Source organism: Arabidopsis thaliana, assembly GCF_000001735.4.
Source record: "Arabidopsis thaliana chromosome 1 sequence".
In the NCBI taxonomy this organism is placed as follows: Eukaryota; Viridiplantae; Streptophyta; class Magnoliopsida; order Brassicales; family Brassicaceae; genus Arabidopsis; species Arabidopsis thaliana.
Genome location: NC_003070.9, coordinates 2352912 through 2375857, shown reverse-complemented (window position 1 = coordinate 2375857; position 22946 = coordinate 2352912). Strand labels below are relative to the sequence as shown.

Genomic DNA, 22946 nt, shown 5'->3' with positions numbered 1-22946 from the left:
AACGCTCTGTAGAACTAGTCCAATATACAGTACTCTTTTCGGTTAGAAGTTTTGAAAAGGCAAGATGAGATTTTGATTTATGAAGTAGTCCAATATATATGCACCTACTTTGTGAAGTTTTCATGTTTAGTCTTTAGGTTGCATGTAAATATGTATTGTTTGTTGAGTGCCTAATAAATGATATATACTCATTGAACAAGTTGTAGAAGCTCACGACTGCGAAATTACAATTTATACCTGAACAACACTATAGATGGAGAAGTTGTGTGTTGTTCTTTAACAAATGCATATATATGGTGGTGTGTAGAATAATGGGATGCAAGTTATCAACCTTGCCTATTTTATTTCTAACTACACAATTAGAATTTTTTATGATAATCTTATAGCTTTCATTACTGACTCCGTCCAAAACTAATATTTTTTATTACTATGGTTCATTTTATTTTTGAAAAAAAACTAGTGAATGAATGAATTAAATGTAAGTGAAAGAGATAAAAAAACAAATGAGTGAAATATAAGTGAAAGAGATATAAAAAAATATAAGAATAATTTTGTATTGCTCATTCTTCAGCATAAAAAGAGAGAGATATTTTTCTTTAAAATTTGCCTATTTTTAGTAGTATATTAAACATAAATAGATATTAGCAAAATATAGATAATTGCTTTATTTTACATCTTATCTTTCTAAATGGGCAACTATATACTTTTCATATATATATTTTTAAAAATCAACATAAATTTTTTATTTTTCACTAGTATTATATTTGTCGATCAACTTGGGAAATGAGGAAGATAATACTTTTTGCAAACAAGTTTTCTGACTTTCCATTTAAAGGTCAGATTCAATGTGAAAAGCAACTAGCTATAATACCATTTAACCAATGATGTGTCACCACGTGTCAATATTGGCGTGGCATAGCCAGTCCCATGTGCCACGTCACGTGGCAGATCCCATCGACGTTGGAATCTATTTTGCTTCTCCGAAAGCAAATATTCGCACATTTAATGTACATCTACACTTAATAAAAGCTTATTTAAATTAAAAATCACCCCAAAAATTTAATATATTTACAGTTTCAGTCCCTTAAGTAATAGACATCAAAACGTGCGATTTTACAAAACGGAAAAATGATAAGGACTTACTTTAGAGAAAGAGAGACAGATAAGGACTTAAATGCAATATCTTATCAGATCGTGTTGCCGTCACTTTCCTGGAAAGATACAAGCCATTATACTCTAAAAGAATATAAACAAAAACAAATATATTATTCAACATTGGAATATATATACTGTATGTAAAGGCTTCCTTAGAGAAGTAGAAGAAGAGAAGTATCTGGAGAGAGAGAGGCGTGCGATTTCCGCATCGAAGAAACAGTACGGAGTTTTATCCGCTCCGATTCTGGTGAGTTTTTTTTTTTGCCGATCTCGTTGTCCGTGTTCTTCGCTTTCTCGGAATTTGAGTGTTTTTGGATTCTTCGTATATTATATGTTGCTTTGACACTGATCTCTGATTTGATTTATGCGGCTACTCGATTTTTGAAATTTGATCGTTGTTTTATTCGAAGATTCGTCGTTTGTTTTCAATCTCTGTTTTCTCATAGTGTAACTTGAAGCTGACAATTAGATTTGAATGATTTTGATCTCTTTGACAGTGGAAGATAATGGGGAAAGGAGGTGAAGATTGCGGGAATAAGCAAACTAATAGTTCTGAATTGGTCAAGTCTGATACTTTTCCTGCTTGGGGTAAAGATGTGTCGGAATGCGAAGAGAAGTTTGGTGTTAGTCGTGAGAAAGGTTTGAGCACTGATGAGGTGTTGAAACGGCATCAGATCTATGGTTTGAATGAATTAGAGAAGCCTGAGGGTACTTCTATTTTTAAGCTGATTTTGGAACAGTTTAATGATACATTGGTTCGTATTCTTTTGGCGGCTGCTGTTATTTCCTTTGTCTTAGCCTTCTTTGATGGCGACGAAGGTGGTGAGATGGGTATCACCGCATTTGTTGAGCCGCTTGTTATTTTTCTCATCTTGATTGTTAATGCCATTGTTGGCATCTGGCAAGAAACTAATGCTGAGAAGGCGTTGGAAGCTTTGAAAGAGATTCAGTCTCAGCAAGCTACCGTCATGCGTGATGGGACTAAGGTTTCCAGTTTGCCTGCAAAGGAGCTTGTTCCTGGTGATATTGTGGAACTGAGGGTTGGTGATAAGGTGCCTGCTGATATGCGTGTGGTTGCTTTGATCAGTTCAACTTTGAGAGTCGAGCAGGGGTCCTTAACAGGAGAGAGTGAGGCAGTGAGCAAAACCACCAAGCACGTGGATGAGAATGCTGATATTCAAGGAAAGAAATGCATGGTGTTTGCAGGAACCACTGTCGTGAATGGGAACTGCATATGTTTAGTTACAGATACTGGGATGAATACTGAGATTGGAAGGGTTCACTCACAGATCCAGGAAGCTGCACAACACGAGGAAGATACCCCTCTGAAGAAAAAACTTAACGAGTTTGGGGAAGTTCTGACTATGATCATTGGGTTAATTTGTGCGTTAGTGTGGCTCATCAATGTCAAATACTTTCTGTCATGGGAGTATGTTGATGGCTGGCCCAGAAACTTTAAGTTCTCCTTCGAGAAGTGCACATATTACTTTGAGATTGCTGTTGCACTGGCGGTTGCTGCAATTCCAGAAGGTCTGCCAGCAGTTATTACCACATGTTTGGCTCTTGGCACTAGGAAGATGGCTCAGAAGAATGCTCTGGTTAGGAAGCTACCCAGTGTGGAGACTCTTGGATGCACCACCGTGATATGCTCTGACAAAACTGGAACTCTTACAACCAATCAGATGGCTGTTTCAAAGCTCGTTGCTATGGGTTCGAGGATCGGAACTCTTCGATCTTTCAATGTTGAGGGGACCTCGTTTGATCCTCGAGATGGAAAGATTGAAGATTGGCCAACGGGTCGGATGGATGCAAATCTTCAGATGATTGCAAAAATTGCTGCCATTTGCAACGATGCTAATGTTGAGAAATCTGATCAGCAATTTGTGTCTAGGGGCATGCCTACTGAGGCAGCTTTGAAGGTAAAGCGGTCTACTACACTAGCTTGCACATTTCTTTTCTTAACTAAATTGACTTAGAAAACTCTGTTCGTTGTCCTTGATTGATTTCTTTTTCTATTGGTGTGTGTGTTTATTTGAACAGGTTTTGGTTGAGAAAATGGGATTTCCCGAAGGATTGAATGAAGCTTCATCCGATGGCAATGTCTTACGTTCGTATTCTACACTATATCTGTTACTTATGTTTATACAGTTTTACAGATGCTAACCTCCTGCCCTTTTCCTTTTTTAACATTATTGAAGGTTGTTGTCGGCTATGGAGTGAACTAGAACAACGGATTGCCACCCTTGAGTTTGACCGTGACCGGAAATCAATGGGAGTTATGGTGGATTCCAGCTCAGGAAAGAAACTGCTACTGGTCAAGGTCTGTTTTTTTTTATCGTTGATCATATGCTGCCTCCTGAGGTCGAACCTGGGAAATCAAGTGACTTCTGCTTTGGTTCTTGCATGTTATTAGTCGAGAAAACCACTGTCCCCTCTTTTTCAGCACCTAAGAGACCAATTTTGAAATTATGCAGGGTGCCGTAGAAAATGTATTGGAAAGGAGTACCCATATTCAGCTACTTGATGGTTCCACTCGAGAGCTTGACCAATACTCAAGGGATCTTATTTTACAAAGCCTACATGATATGTCCTTGAGTGCATTAAGATGTCTCGGATTTGCATACTCAGATGTTCCATCAGATTTTGCCACTTATGATGGCAGTGAAGACCATCCTGCTCATCAGCAACTTCTCAACCCATCCAATTATTCATCAATTGAGTCCAATCTAGTATTTGTTGGATTTGTTGGTTTAAGGGTGAGTCACGGTCACCGTGATATTTTTTTCGTTCTTTCTGGTTCCTCATTAATAATTATTCATGCTCTACCTTTTCAATGATTGAAGGATCCTCCAAGGAAAGAGGTGCGTCAAGCCATTGCAGACTGCAGAACAGCAGGTATTCGGGTCATGGTTATCACCGGAGACAACAAGAGCACAGCGGAAGCAATCTGCCGTGAAATTGGCGTATTTGAAGCAGATGAAGATATCTCCTCGAGAAGCTTGACAGGAAAAGAATTTATGGATGTTAAAGATCAGAAGAATCATCTAAGACAGACAGGAGGGCTCCTGTTCTCAAGGGCTGAACCAAAACACAAACAAGAGATTGTCAGGTTACTGAAAGAAGATGGAGAAGTGGTTGCCATGACTGGAGATGGAGTCAATGATGCTCCTGCCCTGAAGTTGGCTGATATTGGTGTGGCTATGGGCATTTCCGGGACAGAGGTAGTTGTTTCTCTTCTCCCTTCTGAAAGGACGGGATGATTATAGCTCTATCAGCTTTCTAAAGCTCTTGGAATTTTTCAGGTAGCAAAGGAGGCATCTGACTTGGTGTTGGCAGATGATAATTTCAGCACCATTGTTGCAGCTGTTGGTGAAGGCAGGTCCATCTATAACAACATGAAGGCCTTCATCAGGTGAGTCTTCTTATGTTACATATGTATGCCTCTTCCTATGGGTGGCTTGAGTTATACATACAAACCTTATATATCTGACTATGATGAATAAAAGGTACATGATCTCTTCCAACATCGGTGAGGTTGCATCGATATTCTTGACAGCTGCTCTTGGAATCCCAGAAGGCATGATACCCGTTCAACTTCTGTGGGTGAATCTCGTAACAGATGGTCCTCCAGCTACTGCTTTGGGATTCAACCCCCCTGACAAGGATATTATGAAAAAGCCTCCTCGTAGGAGCGATGACTCTCTTATCACTGCGTGGATCCTCTTCCGCTATATGGTGTGCAAAAATCATTTTGTTTCTCCTTTTTATCCTTTGGGGCTTTTCTAACTGACTATTATGGGTACCTACCTACAGGTGATTGGTTTGTATGTGGGAGTAGCAACGGTGGGAGTATTCATCATATGGTACACACACAACAGCTTTATGGGCATAGACCTGAGCCAAGACGGTCACAGCCTTGTGAGCTATTCACAGCTCGCACATTGGGGCCAATGCTCTTCATGGGAAGGCTTCAAAGTGTCTCCTTTCACAGCAGGCTCTCAGACTTTCTCGTTCGACTCAAACCCTTGCGACTATTTTCAGCAGGGTAAAATCAAGGCATCCACACTCTCCCTCTCGGTGTTGGTGGCCATTGAAATGTTCAACTCTCTGAATGCACTCTCAGAAGATGGCAGCCTGGTGACGATGCCACCCTGGGTTAACCCGTGGCTGCTCCTGGCAATGGCTGTCTCATTTGGACTCCACTTTGTGATATTGTACGTCCCATTCTTGGCTCAGGTGTTTGGTATTGTGCCACTGAGCTTGAACGAGTGGCTGCTAGTGCTGGCTGTGTCGCTGCCGGTAATTTTGATAGACGAAGTGCTCAAGTTTGTAGGAAGGTGCACGAGTGGCTACCGCTACTCACCTCGCACTCCCTCAGCTAAGCAAAAGGAGGAGTAAGAAAATAATTCAAAAGGCATTATTATTAGACTCTTAGTTTTAGCTGAAATTAACTTTGTTGCTTTACTCATCCTTGCTATATTTAATTCTCCAAACGATAATTTTTGGTTTGAAAAAGAAAAGTTTCTAACTTTGGTTCATGGACACAGCCCGTGATAGAAAGATGAATGTTTCAACCAAACCTTGATTCTTTATGTAAACTTTTATGGTCGACCAAATTGGTTTTTAAGACTGATGGTAATTTATTTTGGGCACAACCTTAAGAGATCAGAGATTCAATCTCTTTATCCTGTGAGAGAAATACGTATTCTCTGCTTGCACTCCTGGACACATTTCTGCAATATTAATGACTGCTAAGTCTATACCTTAAAAACACCTCTCAAAATGAACCCATATCAAATTTGACTGTAGTTTAGCAATGCTAGCGTCGTTGCTAAAAGCCTAATCAAAGCTTGAGAGAAATTACCGCTGCCTCATATGAATGATCTCATAAGATGGTGAACTAGATTTGATTGCTTTCAACAACCATTTGTTTAGTGTCTATCCTAAGAGATGAGGAGACAAAGAAATCAAGCAAATGGATAATTCTCATTAGATTTTCTTAGCACAAAGCTTGCAAAAGATAATTAACTACTACATCACATTGGCTAATAACAACGAAAAACGAGAAACAAAAACTAACTCCTGAATTTACTTTTGACTAATTCAAACCATTTAACACGGATCTCAGAAACAAGAAGAAATCCCCAAACTTGCATAAACCCTAATCCCCCAAATCGGATTAACCTCCGAAACCGTAGAGAGTACGACCTTGCCTCTTCAAAGCGTAGACAACATCCATGGCGGTCACCGTCTTCCTCCTGGCGTGCTCAGTGTAGGTAACGGCGTCACGGATAACATTCTCGAGGAAGATCTTGAGGACACCTCTGGTCTCTTCGTAGATGAGACCACTGATACGCTTGACACCACCTCTACGAGCAAGACGACGAATAGCAGGCTTGGTGATTCCTTGAATGTTATCCCTCAGAACCTTCCTGTGCCTCTTCGCTCCTCCCTTTCCCAATCCTTTTCCTCCCTTTCCTCTTCCTGACATCTCTTTACTTGATACACAAAGATCTGTGAAAAATAACAGAAGGAAACTATTCAGAAACCCTAGATTTCCAGATCAATCAATTGAATTGAGAATCGAAACATTTAAACTCTTCGAAAATGTGACAAATCGAGAAAAACTTTGAAGAAATTAAGCTAACATTAAATTGAAATCTACGCCTAAGCAAGGCAGAAATATATGAATTACCTGTAGATTTATGGAATGAAAGTTCTTCAAAAATGTGATTGTAAAAAGTATGTTACTTCGAGTACAAAGTGGTGGGATTAACTTGTATCTTTCTTTCTGTTGTATTATCGTAGCTTGTATCAACTTTCCTCTCTTGAGGCTTTGAGGCCTTAATGAATGAAAGTTGTGTTTTGACAAAAAAAAAAAAAAAAAAAAAAAAAGTGGTGGGATTAACATTTTATAAAGGAAGTGACTACCCAGGACATATATTTTCGGCCGTAACGATTCATCTTCTTTCAACGGTCCAAGATTGCGATCCGCGTGAAATCTGTAAGAAGAATATGGATCGTTGGTTCTTAAAGATCAACGGTAGTAGATGGCTTTCGACTTTTCGTCATTCTCTGTGTAAACTCCATTAAACAACTAAAAAAAGCCTCCAACATAACAGATAACCCAAGACTTTTTTCTAATCTAAAGGCCCATATGTGAGTAGTAGGCCCAAATTGACCCAAAAAAGGGAGCAAAAAGCTCACGTGGCAGCAAGTACCCTACACACGAAGGTGCATGTTGTCGACCACGTGTTGAGCTCACCGTAAAGAGAGATCCTATGTGAGGTTTGATGATGAGCATTTCCAAGGATTTCATCGGATCGAAATCAGAATCATAAGACTGGGAAAAAATGGCAGCTAATATGATGAGACCGGCGTTTGCTTACACTGTTGTGTACGTGAAGGACGTAGCTAAATCTGTAGAATTCTACTCTAGAGCTTTTGGTCACAACGTCCGTCGTCTTGACGAATCCCACAGGTTTGTATTATGAATTGTTACTATTCTCTACGTTGGATTGTCTTAGGTGTTGTTGGATACGATCATAGGAATGTAAACGACAGAATCGTATTAGGTCATGAAACAAAACTCTCGGGTTTGAGATTCTATTGGTGCGATGTCCTATAATCAGGTCCGATCCGCTGGCTAACATGCTAAGCAAACACACCAAATATATATGTTTGATGAATGAAAGAAACTGATACATACAGGTGGGGGGAGCTAGAGAGCGGGCAAACCACGATAGCGTTCACACCGCTTCACCAGCATGAGACCGACGACCTAACCGGGAAGGTTCAGGCTACGCAGTCAGCACGTGAAAGAGCACCCATCGAAGTCTGCTTCTGTTACCCTGATGTTGATGCCGCTTTCAAGGTAGAAATCAATTATTATATACTTATGTCTATATTTGCCTGTTACTCTTCAATTCGTACGTGTTGATAAACCAGTGAGATGCTGCGTTGTGCAGAGAGCGGTGGAGAACGGTGCGGAGGCAGTGAGCAAGCCGGAAGATAAAGAATGGGGGCAGAAGGTTGGATACGTGCGAGACATTGACGGCATTGTTGTACGCATCGGAAGCCACGTTAAGTGAATTCAAAATAAAGACTCGTAAAATATGATCATTAACTAGTCTATATACATATGAATAAATATTACAAGATACTTTGGTACCTTTGTTAATTATGGTTGATGTCTTGATGAATATATTTACTTAAAGCAACATGTAAAGTAAAAAGATATACAAAGTGTCCAGCCTAGTCCCCACACTCCCCTCTCTCAATTCGTTTTTTCTTTGTTAGTATCGTTACACAAAGTAGGAAACGATGTTATGATCAAAATCATAATAGTTGGATTTTTCTCCTATCCTAGTTATCTTAAACATTTATCAAATGATTCCGCGACCCAACAAAATAACAAACGAAAGAGAGTGTAAAGTTCCTTTTACCTTTTTTCTTTTTATCTTTTGTCGTAGTCGTAGTTTCGTATGTTTGTGAGTACTTTGGCTTTCCAAATTAATACGACTGGCTGTCTATCAAAGTAGCTAAACCAATAATGTAAAGATCTGTCGTATGTGGTCTTTGAAACCCAAATCAATTGTTTGTTTTATAACAATAATTGATTCTTGATTTTTGTCAAATAGAACTTATCAACAATAATTGATGAGACTCGATTATCCGCTGAAAATATTTTTATAATTATTTTAGGAGGAAGGTATCATATATATACTACTTTTCATTGTTTGCCGGCTAAATAATTTTAGGAATTGCTGACACTTAGTATAAAACATTGAACATAAGATAAGAAACTTGTTTAATATTTAAAATTCTTTACTTCCTATTTCTTAATATAATACAGAAATATTTGTATCTTTTTAACAACCAAATAAATCTTTAACCAAAACATAGACTAGTACTCTTAAAGCAAAACATAGACTAATCTCATACAAGGACTAATCCCAAAATCGCTTGGGGATATAATTTCTGAAGGGTCTCTGTCAAACCTTAAGAAAAGATATTTAAAAGTAGCACTGGGTCCTGATATAATATACATAATGTTTACATTACAGTATTACACACACACATATTAGAATGGGCTGAAGACCAAAATAGTTAAGAGAACATGACAAAGTACAGCAAACCTTATTAAATCCTGACGACTAAAGTGGTCAATAAGCTCTAGCTTCTCATCCATCACCACTTCCTAAATGTTTCTCTCTCTATATCTCTTGCAAGCTTTCTCGCAGAAGTGATACCATATTTTATTATTTTGTATAGAAAAAATGATATATTTACATCGCATATATTTCATCATCGTCCTCTTCACACTAATTTTCCATGGGCGTCTTGGTTTTTCCGACAACAATAAACTTCACGAGGCCGAAGGTACTACTATAAAGATTCTTCCTCTAGTCCTGTCTCTCGTCTGTATATGTGTGTGCATCTCTATGATTTGCAAATCAAAGCACTTTTTTTATCTTTGATGATGATGGTTGTTTGGTATGGTTTGAAATTGGGAAGTGAGGGCATTAAAGGAGATAGGGAAGAAGCTAGGGAAGAAAGATTGGGACTTCAACAAAGATCCATGTAGTGGTGAAGGCACTTGGATTGTAACAACTTACACAACCAAAGGGTTTGAGAGTAATATCACTTGTGATTGCTCCTTTCTTCCTCAAAACTCTTCTTGCCACGTCATTAGAATGTAAGTTTCTTCTTCTTCATCCTCCTTCCCTTTCTTATCTTCCTCTTTAATTTTACCCATTTATGGAAATTACAAATATCTTTAGCGTGTCGGTGCCAAGTCACGAATATTGGATTTCACAGTCTGTAAAACAAGTGTACGTAATACAAGTATGGAGAATTTCACAGTTTTTATTTTTCGGTTTGTTTGTGCTAAAAATAATTTCACAGGTTAGAATTCCTTTTTATTTTCATGGAATATGTTTAGCATTAATTAGTTTAAGCTAAAAGAGGGGAATTTTAGGGTAACAGAGTAGTGGCTAGTTTAATGATGGTGACAATGAAGGGGAAAACCACTAAATTCCTTGGTGAAGGTTGGTTGCAATATTGACTGCACAACTCACACTTTAATGACAACCACTAACTATATGCCTACAACGTCACGTTCTCTTTTATATAGTACTAAAACTTATTCTACTGTACTTATATAATCCCTTGTTGATAGTTTTACTATCTTACTATTTCTTTTTTATGACAGCACCATCTTACTAATTAACGTTTTGTATTAAAGGTAAATAGTAAACGATAATTTGAAGCATCGGTTTTAAGATAACTAATAAAGTAATGAGTGTAACTAAGAGTTAGGTGGATGTAAATTCACATGTGAAGTAAGATTAAAAAGCTTTAAGTTTGATTTGTCTCTTTGTGACGACAAGTTTATACTTGCCAGGCTGGTCGTTGACCCGTTGACCAAAGTAAACGATTCAATAGATAATAGCGCGTTTACTTTCGCTCTATTCCATAACTAGACTTTATATAAATCGCCAGATAAAAAACTATGATTTACATAATTCAAAAAACATTTAGTGTTAGTAAAAATTAGTTATATATTTGTGTCTCTTTAGACTGTTTGATCATTTTTTAAAATCATAATTCTTTTTAAAAAATTGTCATCAAAATCGTAACAAGTTTATGATCCAAAATAATATAAGAACAACCATGATCTGTAATTCTGTATTATCAAACAGTAACACTACTGTAAATTTGTTTCATTTTGAGATGATGAAAAATCAGAAATTATTTTTCTAGTACAAATTTCAGTTTTAAGAAGAATAAAACAAATTTCATACCGATGCGACAATTACTTTACCAGTCCATTAAATATTGTTTTAATTTGTTTCCCTAGCTTATGCTTAAGTATATTACAATATTTGTCCCCGTTGTTCTTGAGAAGTTTATCTTCCACCCCAAAACTTCTAGTTCTGTAAAAGAAGACCTAATCAGAATCAAACTGTCAAAAAGTAACAATTTTAATAGTGGCAATTTGGTTGGCAGAGCTCTGAAGTCGCAGAACTTAACAGGCATTGTCCCTCCAGAATTCTCTAAGCTTCGTCACCTTAAAGTTTTGTAAGTGATCAATCAGAAAGACTTGAGCTTTTTCATTCTTTCTCAAAGTTTTAACTTTAGAAATTGGTTCTCAACGCATACAACAATTTTGGTGCAGAGACCTAAGCCGTAACTCTCTGACTGGTTCCATTCCAAAGGAATGGGCTTCTATGCGCTTGGAAGATTTGTAAGTATCTCTTCTACTTTGCTTCTCTAATGAAATCAAATCCAATCAAAATCTTATCTTTGTTGGTTTTGATGTACATTACACAGATCTTTCATGGGGAACCGATTGTCTGGTCCGTTTCCGAAAGTCCTGACCCGCCTTACAATGCTCAGAAACTTGTATGTTGTTGTTAACTCCTTTACTCTTGTTTTGGTTCATGAATTCTATTAGAGCCTTATGTTTGGATTATAACTGTAGAGTTTCCTAGTAGATTTATGTATATGTGTGTTGATCATCTGAAATTATGCAGGAGCCTAGAAGGAAATCAGTTTTCAGGACCAATCCCTCCTGATATTGGACAGTTGGTTCATTTGGAGAAACTGTAACTTTCTTTTATCTATCTCTTTTGTGGCTATCTATTGTATCTATAGACATTGAACAATCTGGTGATGGTCTAGTCACTAACAAACTAGCATCACTAGAAATCTCAAGTCTTTTGGTTTCTTAGTTAATATCTTATATCCTCTTCTCTGTTTTTGCTTCAGTCATCTCCCTTCAAATGCTTTCACTGGTCCATTGACTGAAAAACTTGGATTGCTCAAGAACCTGACTGATATGTAAGAGAATTTAGTCTGACATGTTTTGATATGACAAACATAAAATTTAGTCTTTGTTGGAGAATTCTTTAATTATTGTATTTGTGGGGTGTCAGGAGGATAAGTGATAATAATTTCACTGGACCAATACCAGATTTCATCAGCAATTGGACAAGAATACTGAAACTGTACGATCTATTCTTTCTCCATAAGAGTACTCGCATGTTCCCAAGAAAAGACATATGAACCAAAAAAATGTTTTGCAGGCAGATGCATGGTTGCGGTTTGGATGGTCCGATACCTTCCAGTATTTCTAGCTTAACAAGCTTGACCGACCTGTAAGCCTTTAAAAAACTTCTTTTCAAATCATCTCCTTGTCAAACAATGACACACGAGACATTATCATATAATTTTTTTTTCTTTGGTGGGTTGTGATTGATAGGAGAATTAGCGACTTAGGAGGCAAACCGTCTTCCTTCCCCCCACTGAAGAATTTGGAATCTATCAAGACGCTGTGAGTTAATATACAATATGTATGTTGTGTTTGCGATACAGGCTTGCTAGAAAACGTTTTTAACCAATCTCAAATGCAGGATACTGAGAAAATGCAAAATAATTGGCCCAATTCCAAAATATATTGGGGACTTGAAGAAGCTCAAAACACTGTAAGTCATGTATATACATTGAGCAAAGAAGAGCTTTAAAAATGCTTTATATTTCCATGAGATGAACTCTGTATGGTATTTATGTTTACTGTGTACTGTGTAGTGACCTCAGTTTTAATCTCCTAAGTGGTGAGATTCCTTCATCGTTTGAAAATATGAAGAAAGCCGATTTCATGTAAGTATGTATGGTATTTAGTTATATTTTTCCCAATCGTGAAAGTTTTTCTGAGTCTTTTCTATCAGTTATTTGACAGGAAACAAATTGACAGGAGGGGTTCCAAACTACTTTGTCGAAAGAAATAAAAATGTGTACGAATACATGCCTCTGTTAACTTTTAAACGTACCAACTTTAATAGATTTAATAAACTGTATTTGTTTTTCTTGATGTGCAGAGATGTTTCTTTTAATAACTTCACCGATGAAAGTTCAATTCCTAGCCATGACTGTAACCGAGTTACTTCGTAAGTTTATTCATTGTACTCTTATATTTCAGAACACTATGTTCATACCCTGGCTGAAACAACAATTTTGTGCTTCTATTTTCTAGAAATTTGGTGGAAAGCTTCGCCTTGGGGAACAAATCGTAAGAAACCAGCTCTCTGTACAAAAACGACTCATCATAGAAAACTGATTTATGCTCATGACTTCGTAGTGGTCTTTTAAATCTTGTCCTTTCAGTTATGATTAGTGAACTGAACCGAAAACGGTCTGTATTTTCCCTCTGTCTTTGATGTTACAGACACAAGGGTTCAACCTGTTTTCTTCAACGCATGCCTTGTGTTCATCCTAAGAGATATCGTAAGCAACAATAAAGCTTGTCTTGTTTTCATCATATTCTAGTACTAGCTATTAAAACTTAAATAAATGTGAAGCAAATCCTTGTTCTTGATTAAAAAATTGAAACCTTCTTGTAGATTTATATAAATTGTACATAAATTGCGGAGGAGGTGAAGTAAAAGTGGATAAAGAAATAACATATCAGGCTGATGACGAACCCAAAGGTGCTTCTATGTACGTCCTTGGCGCTAACAAGCGCTGGGCGTTGAGCAGCACCGGGAACTTCATGGACAATGATGACGATGCTGATGAGTATACTGTGCAGAACACATCCAGGTTATCAGTTAATGCTTCCTCTCCCAGCTTTGGACTTTATAGGACAGCTCGAGTCTCTCCTTTATCGTTGACTTACTACGGAATCTGTCTTGGAAATGGGAACTACACTGTGAATCTCCACTTTGCTGAGATCATCTTTACCGATGACAATACATTATACAGTCTCGGCAAACGTTTGTTTGATATTTATGTTCAGGTACGTCTATGCAGTCAATATTCTTTTACTTACTCTGTAGAAAAATATAAATCAGAACATAATATATTCTTGCATGTTTATCTGCTCACAGGATCAGTTGGTGATTAAAAACTTTAACATTCAAGAAGCTGCTCGAGGATCAGGTAAGCCAATCATTAAATCGTTTCTGGTAAATGTAACGGACCATACTCTGAAGATTGGTTTGCGATGGGCTGGCAAAGGGACAACAGGCATTCCGATTAGAGGGGTATATGGTCCTATGATTTCAGCTATATCTGTGGAACCCAGTAAGTTTTTGTTTTTACTCAAAAGTGTTTGCTCTTTTATATAAATCATTTGTAACCTCTTTGTCAGATTGATGACCGTATTTTCTTGTGGCAGATTTCAAACCTCCGGTATATTATGACACAAAGGATATCATACTAAAAGTGGGGGTACCTGTCGCTGCAGCAACACTTCTTTTGTTTATCATAGTGGGTGTATTCTGGAAAAAAAGGCGTGACAAAAATGATATTGACAAAGGTATAAGGTTTAGTTTTCTTATGATGTTGTAATGTTTTTGAATCTTATGTAACTTCTTATGTATTCTGGTGCCTAAATGTCAAATTTTTTATGAATGAACAGAGCTAAGGGGTCTAGATCTTCAAACTGGAACTTTTACTCTACGGCAGATAAAAGCAGCCACTGATAATTTCGATGTAACAAGAAAGATTGGTGAAGGTGGATTTGGCTCTGTTTACAAGGTAATTCACTTGAATTCTGCGACATTGTTAGCTCTATACGAAATTGTTTACAGAAGATGTGTACACATTTTGGAAGAATATTGAGAAAGTGGTCCTTCTCTTGGTGCAGGGTGAATTATCTGAGGGGAAATTAATTGCAGTTAAACAACTGTCTGCAAAATCGAGGCAGGGAAATCGCGAGTTTGTAAATGAGATAGGAATGATCTCAGCTCTTCAACATCCGAATCTTGTGAAGCTATATGGATGTTGTGTTGAAGGAAACCAATTGATATTGGTGTATGAGTACTTGGAGAACAACTGTCTATCTCGAGCGTTATTTGGTATGTTGTTTCTCTCGAATTTGCATCTGCGGAATTATCCGGTGGAATTACTGCTCAGAATCTTTGTGTGGGTGATCTTCTTTTGTAGGAAAGGATGAGAGTTCTAGACTGAAACTAGACTGGTCAACAAGGAAGAAGATTTTTTTGGGGATAGCCAAGGGACTGACATTTCTCCATGAAGAATCTAGGATAAAGATTGTACACAGAGATATAAAGGCAAGCAATGTGTTACTCGATAAGGATCTCAACGCTAAAATTTCTGACTTTGGTTTGGCAAAGCTGAATGATGATGGAAACACACACATCAGCACTCGTATTGCAGGAACTATGTAAGGCTCTTTCTCTTTTTACTCATAAGCTCAAGAAGAGAATTCTTAAGAATACAATAACAGAAGTTTGATGTTTTCATTTGCATTGCAGAGGTTATATGGCTCCTGAATATGCAATGCGTGGTTACTTGACTGAAAAAGCGGATGTTTATAGCTTCGGCGTCGTTGCACTCGAAATCGTTAGTGGAAAGAGTAACACAAACTTTAGGCCAACCGAGGACTTTGTTTACCTTCTTGATTGGGTAAACAATCTCATACCATTCATCCAATTAATAAGTGTGATTGAGTTATATAATAAACTAAAGTATCAAACTTATTGCGTCAAATACATGTAGGCTTACGTTTTGCAAGAGAGAGGAAGCTTACTAGAGCTGGTTGATCCAACGTTAGCCTCAGATTACTCAGAAGAGGAAGCCATGTTGATGCTGAACGTGGCATTGATGTGCACTAACGCATCACCGACTCTAAGGCCTACAATGTCGCAGGTGGTGAGTCTCATAGAGGGGAAGACAGCGATGCAAGAGTTGCTGTCGGATCCGAGCTTCTCAACGGTTAACCCGAAGCTTAAAGCCTTGAGGAACCATTTTTGGCAAAACGAGCTGAGCAGATCGCTTAGCTTCTCCACAAGCGGGCCTCGTACTGCCTCTGCTAACTCACTCGTTGATGCAGAGGAGAAAACCGGACTTTTGGATTAAGTTCTTAAAATTCCAAATTTTTAGTGAAATTCGCGAGAGTAATGAAGTTTTCACCAATGAAAAGAGTTTGCTTTTAAGTGTATATATAGTTGGAAGTTCTTTAGCTCAAAATAGTGTTATATGAACTAAAGTGATCTCAAAATCAGACGAAAGACTAATATATATATATAAAGGCGGTAGTGTTTGCCGCAGCCGCTGCCGCTGCCGCAACCGCCAGCGGTAATGAAACGAACAAGCTCAAATATAAAAAAGATTCAGACAAAAATAATGCTTGGCACTATCTCTGTTCCTCATTTTTGTGTTCGCTACTTGCTTCTCTTTATCTGCAGATCAAACCTTGTTTAAACGTGAGCTAAATCAGATAAAATAACTTGAATATAGCATAGATCTCTCTAGACATAATTATGTGTCAATATACTAAGGACATTTCGAAGGACACAATCAAACCAACTTTGATAAAAAGTTTGAGTCGCACAAATGCAACAAAAGATATATATGTCCCTTGATTAACATCGAAGGGAAAAGAAGTAAACCAAAATGAAATTAGACCCTATGATTCCAGTTATTTCTTGACAAGGATTAGATACCAATCACTATGTTTTTGGAACTCTAGCTAAAGCTCTAGTTCAATTATTCCAACTGGAATATGTAATGTTTCTGTTCACGTGTGAAGTATTTGTGAGTGTGTGTGTAATTTACATTTTACAGGGACAAAGATTAAGAAGTAAGCTTTTGCACAGAAGATATATAAAAAAGGCTTAATAGGGGAAAAGCTGGAGGGGAGGGGAGGGGGGGACGGTGCCATTAATTGACAAGGAATCAGATTCCCACACCACTAATGTTCTTTACTTTTCTTTCCTGTCCTTATCATTTCTTCCACGTTTTTTCTCTATTGTATACTATACTATTACCAATTATTAATTGATGAATATGAATATTATTATCATTTTGTAGCTACAACCCTAGAAAAGGGGTCATTTGTGATCGAAGAAAAAAGAGAGTCATTCTTGGGTACTAATATATATGATGAGAACCTTTTGTATAGAAAAATATGTGAAGACTGAAGAGAGTTTTTTTTTTTTTTTTGTATGTTTAACGAAAAGAGAAGAATCTTTTCTATAAATTATGAAGTAGTTAATAATCAGAATATTGGCGTGAGCGGCATACGTGATTTACAATTGTGTAGCATCAATATCAAAAAGGCTCTACAAAAGTTATGGATCGTTCAATAACCCTCTCGTTATTATATGTTAGTTATACGTTACCTTTTTTTGGATAAAATCTAATTTATGATACCTGCAACAGCAAGTCAGTAGTATATATATACATATTACTTCAAGAAATTTTCTGGAACTGAATTTGGAACCAGAGAGTTACATCTATATCCGGATTTAAAGAAAAAAACACCATGCGGAAATTCAATTATAGAATCGACAATAATATCAAAATTTTTAGTCTTGCGTATGTATTTGCGATCCTTTGCAAGGCTAATCATGCCACTTTCTAAATGTTGTTTTAATTCATATTTTCAGTTAATTTTGATCAAGGTATACGTTAAACATTTATGGTAAAAAAAAAAGTATTGAACCAACAAATATTTCTTGAAACAACACTATTTAGTTTTATACGACGTACAATTAGCATATTATTGTGACTGCGAATTCATCAAGTGTGTACATGATGATATCAGCAGTATGATATCACACATCTAATACACAATTTCCAAGGAAAAGTCGGAAATATCTCAAATGAACATTTATCCAATCTAAAGGGCCAAAGGAGAAGAAGAACGATAAGAGTGTACATGATGGTTTTGGTATATGAAAAGGTAGTCGTGATGGGTTCATGCATGAACGTCCTTTTTTTTTTGTTTATTGAGAAATCTAGTTTTTTTAGATTATTCGCGGTGGAGAGTTTTGCCCCACTCGAAGCAGTGTGTTATAATAATGTAGCAAGTAGGCTATCTTTGGCGGTCCCTTTCTGAAAAAGAGGTTTAGCAATTTATAAACGAAACGAGTGATCAATGAAGAGATAAGAGAGAAAAGAAACATTAAAGTAGAGAAAATGTAGAGACAAACTGCAAAATGGAGAGCTCTTTTAACAAGTAGTACGTTTTGTTACACAATGTTTTGGACCAATAAATAAAAGTTGTAATCGGAAACGAGCGACTCTTTTGTTTCTTCTCTCTTTAAAAACCAAAATTCATTATTTACTAAAGGTCTAGAAGAATTAAGACCGGTGATGTTGGATTTTCTTCGTTTCCATAAAATAAAAATATTAGGAAAAATCGTTAGATAAATTATAAATGTTCATCCATTCGTCTAATATGAATAGTTGTAATTTTTTTAATAAATTTGTGCATTCCTAATATTAACTACACATTCATGATTTCTTATGTAAACACACGTTAAACACACCTCCACACACCTCTCTTAAGGTGAAGCGAATATCCTTAATTGGTTCAAACTTCAAAGGTAGAATAGAATTACCAAACTTTTTTTTTTAAGTTATAGAAACTACTATCTATGATGACATGCTGTTAAATCTGACACTGATGCTACTGAATGCAGAAAAGAGAGAGATTAATTTACACCATTGCATAATAGACAAGATCCCACCAAAAGTGTAATAGAGAATGATGATGATGTGCTTTATATATGGCATATGGGGCTTGCCATCTGAATTATATTATAAAGAATAAATATGATAAGAAATTATTTCTTTTTATAAGCTTAATTTGCTCCAATAATAACACATCCATCTTTTCTATTAGACACTAATTCGTTTTTTTTTTACAGAAATGTATCTAGAGAGAGGCACGTACGTGAGAGAAAGAGGAAGAGAGGGATATAAGTTGAGTGTTTGGTGGTGGTGAGCTTCCATAAGGAATAAACGGCAGTTTGGGCTTAAGATTTCAGAGATGATTTAGATTTTGTGATTAAAGATTTCTGAATTTCAATGAAAATTATGACAGTGGTTAATTAACGTTTAGAATGTTAAATTTACTTTAGATTTTGAGATTAGTTTATATGATTTAGATTAAAAAAACAAAAGTCGATGATGAAAATGTGAAAACAACAATGTTATTATAGGATGAACACGTAAATTTTCTAAAAATTTTAAAAGTTCTGATTTTTTTTTTCTTAACTTATAAAACATTGTAAAATATTGTTCTATTTTTTTGTTTGGTCAAGGAAAATATTAATGGAGAGATAATGTTATATTACTGAAATCATATTTATGTTGCAAAAAAATATATTATGTTTCTTCACCTATATCTTATGGAGAGATAATTTTATATGTTAGATAGTTTTTTCTTACAACTTCGGTATAATTTCATAGTACTTTTCTTCGTCTATATATATACAATTAGTCCATAGACGCATAGGAGAGGAACCTTATAGGCGAAGAAACGTCCCCACACAAACCCTAAAAATGGGAATCGCAAATAAAAAATAAACCGTAAATGAAGTATAGACGCGTATACACATGAAGAGATGGTATAGAATTATTATATAGCAAGCATAAAAAGAACCGAAATTCCTTTTCTTTTTTCTCGTTAAAGAAGCATTTATTTCCCTTTAATTTGTCTTTGTTCTCCATCTCTCTTCTCACTTTCCTTTTTGATTTTGTGCTCTCTTCGCGTTTCTCTTTGGTCGTCTTGCTTCCTCTCTTTCGTTTTGCCTTTCTTTTTTTTTGATTCCCCCACCAAGTTTTTTTGCTGGAGTTCTTTCCATTAAAGATCCATCAAACTTTATTAAAGAAGGAAGAAGAAAGAGATAAAAAAAAAGGGTAGAAGGAACAATGGCTTTCCCATCTAATTGGTCACAGGTTCACTTCTTTGATCTTCCATTACTAAATGTTCTCTCCTCTTTCTCTCTTTTTGTAATTTCTCTCTTAAATTCTTCATTGATGTTTTGATTCGTTTTAGTAATAATTTTGATTCATTTCCAAAAGATATTCCTATTCCCATCTTCTTTTCTAATCCGCTTTCTTTAATATTCCAACATCTATATATATGGTATTTCTTCCTTTATAAATACGTATTGATAATTTGTTACACTAGTTGTGAATTGAGTTTCTTGGTTCTTTCATTAATTTTGATTTGGTTTTGTAGCCTACGAATTCGAATCATCAGCATCATCTTCAACACCAGCTTAACGAAAATGGAAGTATAATAAGTGGCCACGGACTAGTACTCTCTCACCAACTTCCACCTCTCCAAGCAAACCCTAACCCTAACCACCACCATGTCGCTACCTCTGCTGGTCTTCCGTCAAGGATGGGTGGATCGATGGCGGAGAGAGCAAGGCAGGCCAACATTCCTCCACTAGCGGGACCCCTAAAGTGTCCTCGATGCGACTCCAGCAACACTAAGTTCTGTTACTACAACAACTATAACCTCACTCAGCCTCGTCACTTCTGCAAAGGTTGCCGTCGCTACTGGACACAAGGGGGCGCCCTGAGAAACGTCCCTGTAGGTGGAGGCTGCCGGAGGAATAACAAGAAGGGCAAAAATGGAAATTTAAAATCTTCTTCTTCTTCGTCCAAACAGTCTTCCTCGGTCAACGCTCAAAGTCCTAGCTCAGGACAGCTAAGGACAAATCATCAGTTCCCTTTTTCACCAACTCTTTACAATCTCACTCAACTCGGAGGTATTGGTTTGAACTTAGCCGCTACTAATGGCAACAACCAAGCTCACCAGATCGGTTCCAGTTTGATGATGAGCGATCTAGGGTTTCTCCATGGACGAAATACTTCAACTCCGATGACGGGAAACATTCATGAAAACAACAACAATAATAACAATGAAAACAACCTAATGGCATCCGTTGGATCTTTGAGCCCCTTTGCTCTCTTCGATCCAACGACGGGGCTATACGCTTTCCAGAACGACGGTAATATCGGGAACAACGTTGGGATATCTGGTTCTTCTACTTCCATGGTTGATTCTAGGGTTTATCAGACGCCTCCGGTGAAGATGGAAGAACAACCTAATTTGGCTAACTTGTCTAGACCGGTCTCCGGTTTGACGTCTCCTGGGAATCAAACAAATCAGTACTTTTGGCCTGGTTCGGATTTCTCGGGTCCTTCTAATGATCTCTTGTGAGATTTTTGTGTGTTTTGTCGGATCATTAACGTATGTTACGACTTACGACGTGGAGATTGATTAAAAGGACTACCAACGGTCAGGATTAACTGCATGCATAGTCTGTGCTCAAGACGATGATCGTGGAGAAGTACAAGGACAAACTAAAAGGTATCTTAATTAGAGATTGTGGTTTTACAACTTAAATTCGATACTTATTTATATAATCAGGTGTGTCATATAATTTGTTTGTATTGCGTGATTTCATGGTTGATCTGATTTCTCAAGTTGCTATATATGCCTCAATACATGTGTGTAACAGTCCAATTTGTATACTCTTTAGACTGAATTTTATCGAATATATAATATTTTTCAGTTTGTTCTAGTCATACTCAATTTCCGTTTATAATTTGCCTTACCAAACCAAGTGGTGCATTACTAATTATTTATCGTTTATTTACTGTTCTTATGTCTATATATAAATTAAAGCCAAGGATAGTTGATAAAGTAAAAGGGTTGTTGCTGACAAAGGAACTTGATCATAGAATTCCGCGTCTCTCTGAATGCTGCGTTTTTAAACTCCCAAAATATAAAAAATTCTCATATTTTTAGGAGCTTCTTTTTCTTTTACAGTCATCTTGTACGAATCTGTGTGTCAGTGTGTCTGTGTGAATGCATGATCCTCTATAAATTTTCCTTAATTATGTATGCAAACATGTTTATGTTTACACGTAGACATTATTAAATCAAGAATAAAACTTTCTGCATGGATTGAAGCATACTTACGTATCTTTTCTTAAGACTATTTAAGCAAACAGTATACTTGCTAAGCAGATCTATGAAATGTTTATATACACAGTAAACAAAACAAGCCAAAACCAACCTATTTTATAGATTATATTGTCGCAACTATATATTTTATTATTTGCATTGCACAGTTTGGTTTACTTCTGATTACTAATTTTCTGCAGTGAGTATGACGAGTATCTATTGGTTTTAATCCCTCAGTGAGTACGTAGTAGAGCTAATGTGACAACTGACAACTTTGGCGTCTGATTGATTATGTGCAATTTAACAAATTTATATGGAAGAAAACGTAGCTTTAGTTGTGTTGGTAGTTTGCAATGAAAACAATAATTTTCCAATGATATAACATAATACGTTAGGAAAAGGTGGAATGAATATAATGGAGAAAACGTTAAAGAAAAGATTGACACGGAAAACAATGCAGGCATAGATTTGTATATCCTTGCCCCCAAGTACTTTTTGTGTTAGTCCCACTTTTTAACGGTAGGGTTAAAATCATTTGAAATGCTTTTTTGACTGTACTTTGTTTTTACTTTTTCTTTCTTACTTACGACTTTCTGTTTTCTCTTTTTACCTGACTAAATAATGCTAATGCTACATGATATGTGATCGCATAAGTTGATAACATCTTACCAAACAATATTAGCTTGATAAAAAAAATATGATTCTATGGCAATTCGAAAATGGTCTATTTGCATGTGGGAGAAAAACGTCAATTAGTGAAAATAATGGTGATGGTGTTGATTTCAAACACATCGTTAAAATAAAGAAAAATTTGCTTATATTGGAGAGTTGAAGGAATTATGGAGATTTAATGAGATGGAAGTATCAGTTGAGATCACTGTTGTTAATTCGTGTTGTAGTCAGTGTGATCGTGAGTGTTGAAGGCCGATGTTGCAGAAAATTTTACTAGTATTGAAGTTTTATCATTATGTGGAGTTAATGTATATGATATTCTTGTCCAATTCATTGACTTTATAAAATAAAATAAAATCTTGATTCATAATAA

General features: G+C 36.5%; 5 protein-coding genes across 12 annotated transcripts; 4 read left to right on the top strand and 1 right to left on the bottom strand.

Annotated features, from left to right (window-relative positions):
* The first annotated feature begins 1250 nt into the window (after positions 1 to 1250).
* Positions 1251 to 5838, top strand: ECA4 (endomembrane-type CA-ATPase 4). 2 transcript variants are annotated; one of them, NM_100640.4, is made up of 9 exons: positions 1251 to 1402; positions 1653 to 3074; positions 3196 to 3262; positions 3354 to 3475; positions 3630 to 3911; positions 3999 to 4376; positions 4458 to 4567; positions 4662 to 4890; positions 4969 to 5838. In NM_100640.4, exons 2-9 carry the CDS (start codon positions 1662 to 1664, stop codon positions 5551 to 5553), a joined length of 3186 nt encoding a protein of 1061 aa, NP_172246.3. In that variant the 5' UTR covers positions 1251 to 1402; positions 1653 to 1661; the 3' UTR covers positions 5554 to 5838. The 2 variants fall into 2 exon arrangements, with proteins under 2 accessions (NP_172246.3, NP_001321027.1); NM_001331716.1 differs by lacking the exon at positions 1251 to 1402 and having other exon boundaries at positions 1419 to 3074; positions 4969 to 5806.
* A 284-nt stretch (positions 5839 to 6122) lies between these two features.
* AT1G07660 (Histone superfamily protein) lies at positions 6123 to 7025 on the bottom strand. Of its 2 annotated transcripts, NM_001084008.1 has the most exons (3): positions 6851 to 7021; positions 6602 to 6669; positions 6124 to 6550 (listed from the first exon to the last, which is right to left on the bottom strand). In NM_001084008.1, exons 2-3 carry the CDS (start codon positions 6644 to 6646, stop codon positions 6335 to 6337), a joined length of 261 nt encoding a protein of 86 aa, NP_001077477.1. In that variant the 5' UTR covers positions 6647 to 6669; positions 6851 to 7021; the 3' UTR covers positions 6124 to 6334. The 2 variants fall into 2 exon arrangements, with proteins under 2 accessions (NP_563793.1, NP_001077477.1); NM_100639.3 differs by having other exon boundaries at positions 6123 to 6669; positions 6851 to 7025.
* Positions 7026 to 7421: 396 nt separating this feature from the next.
* Positions 7422 to 8421, top strand: DSI-1VOC (dessication-induced 1VOC superfamily protein). Its single transcript, NM_202050.2, has 3 exons — positions 7422 to 7636; positions 7867 to 8029; positions 8124 to 8421. The coding sequence occupies exons 1-3, from the start codon at positions 7509 to 7511 to the stop codon at positions 8244 to 8246; spliced, it is 414 nt and encodes a 137-aa protein (NP_973779.1). The 5' UTR covers positions 7422 to 7508; the 3' UTR covers positions 8247 to 8421.
* Positions 8422 to 9121: 700 nt separating this feature from the next.
* Positions 9122 to 16747, top strand: AT1G07650 (Leucine-rich repeat transmembrane protein kinase). Of its 4 annotated transcripts, NM_001331714.1 has the most exons (25): positions 9249 to 9537; positions 9673 to 9853; positions 11167 to 11238; positions 11336 to 11404; positions 11491 to 11562; positions 11694 to 11765; positions 11929 to 12000; positions 12096 to 12167; positions 12246 to 12317; positions 12422 to 12493; positions 12573 to 12644; positions 12748 to 12819; positions 12888 to 12953; positions 13038 to 13106; positions 13193 to 13228; positions 13385 to 13443; positions 13560 to 13954; positions 14046 to 14097; positions 14176 to 14241; positions 14336 to 14476; positions 14579 to 14697; positions 14807 to 15017; positions 15106 to 15346; positions 15438 to 15588; positions 15682 to 16319. In NM_001331714.1, exons 1-25 carry the CDS (start codon positions 9435 to 9437, stop codon positions 16039 to 16041), a joined length of 2967 nt encoding a protein of 988 aa, NP_001321137.1. In that variant the 5' UTR covers positions 9249 to 9434; the 3' UTR covers positions 16042 to 16319. The 4 variants fall into 4 exon arrangements, with proteins under 4 accessions (NP_172244.2, NP_001321137.1, NP_001184930.1 ...); NM_100638.5 differs by having other exon boundaries at positions 9122 to 9537; positions 14046 to 14241; positions 15682 to 16747; NM_001198001.2 differs by having other exon boundaries at positions 11149 to 11238; positions 14046 to 14241; positions 15682 to 16293.
* A 2697-nt stretch (positions 16748 to 19444) lies between these two features.
* OBP2 (Dof-type zinc finger DNA-binding family protein) lies at positions 19445 to 22827 on the top strand. 3 transcript variants are annotated; one of them, NM_001035911.2, is made up of 2 exons: positions 19445 to 19872; positions 20159 to 22827. In NM_001035911.2, exons 1-2 carry the CDS (start codon positions 19846 to 19848, stop codon positions 21149 to 21151), a joined length of 1020 nt encoding a protein of 339 aa, NP_001030988.1. In that variant the 5' UTR covers positions 19445 to 19845; the 3' UTR covers positions 21152 to 22827. The 3 variants fall into 3 exon arrangements, with proteins under 3 accessions (NP_001030988.1, NP_563792.3, NP_850938.1); NM_100637.4 differs by having other exon boundaries at positions 19871 to 20062; positions 20159 to 22806; NM_180607.2 differs by having other exon boundaries at positions 19871 to 22827.
* The last annotated feature ends 119 nt before the right edge of the window (positions 22828 to 22946 follow it).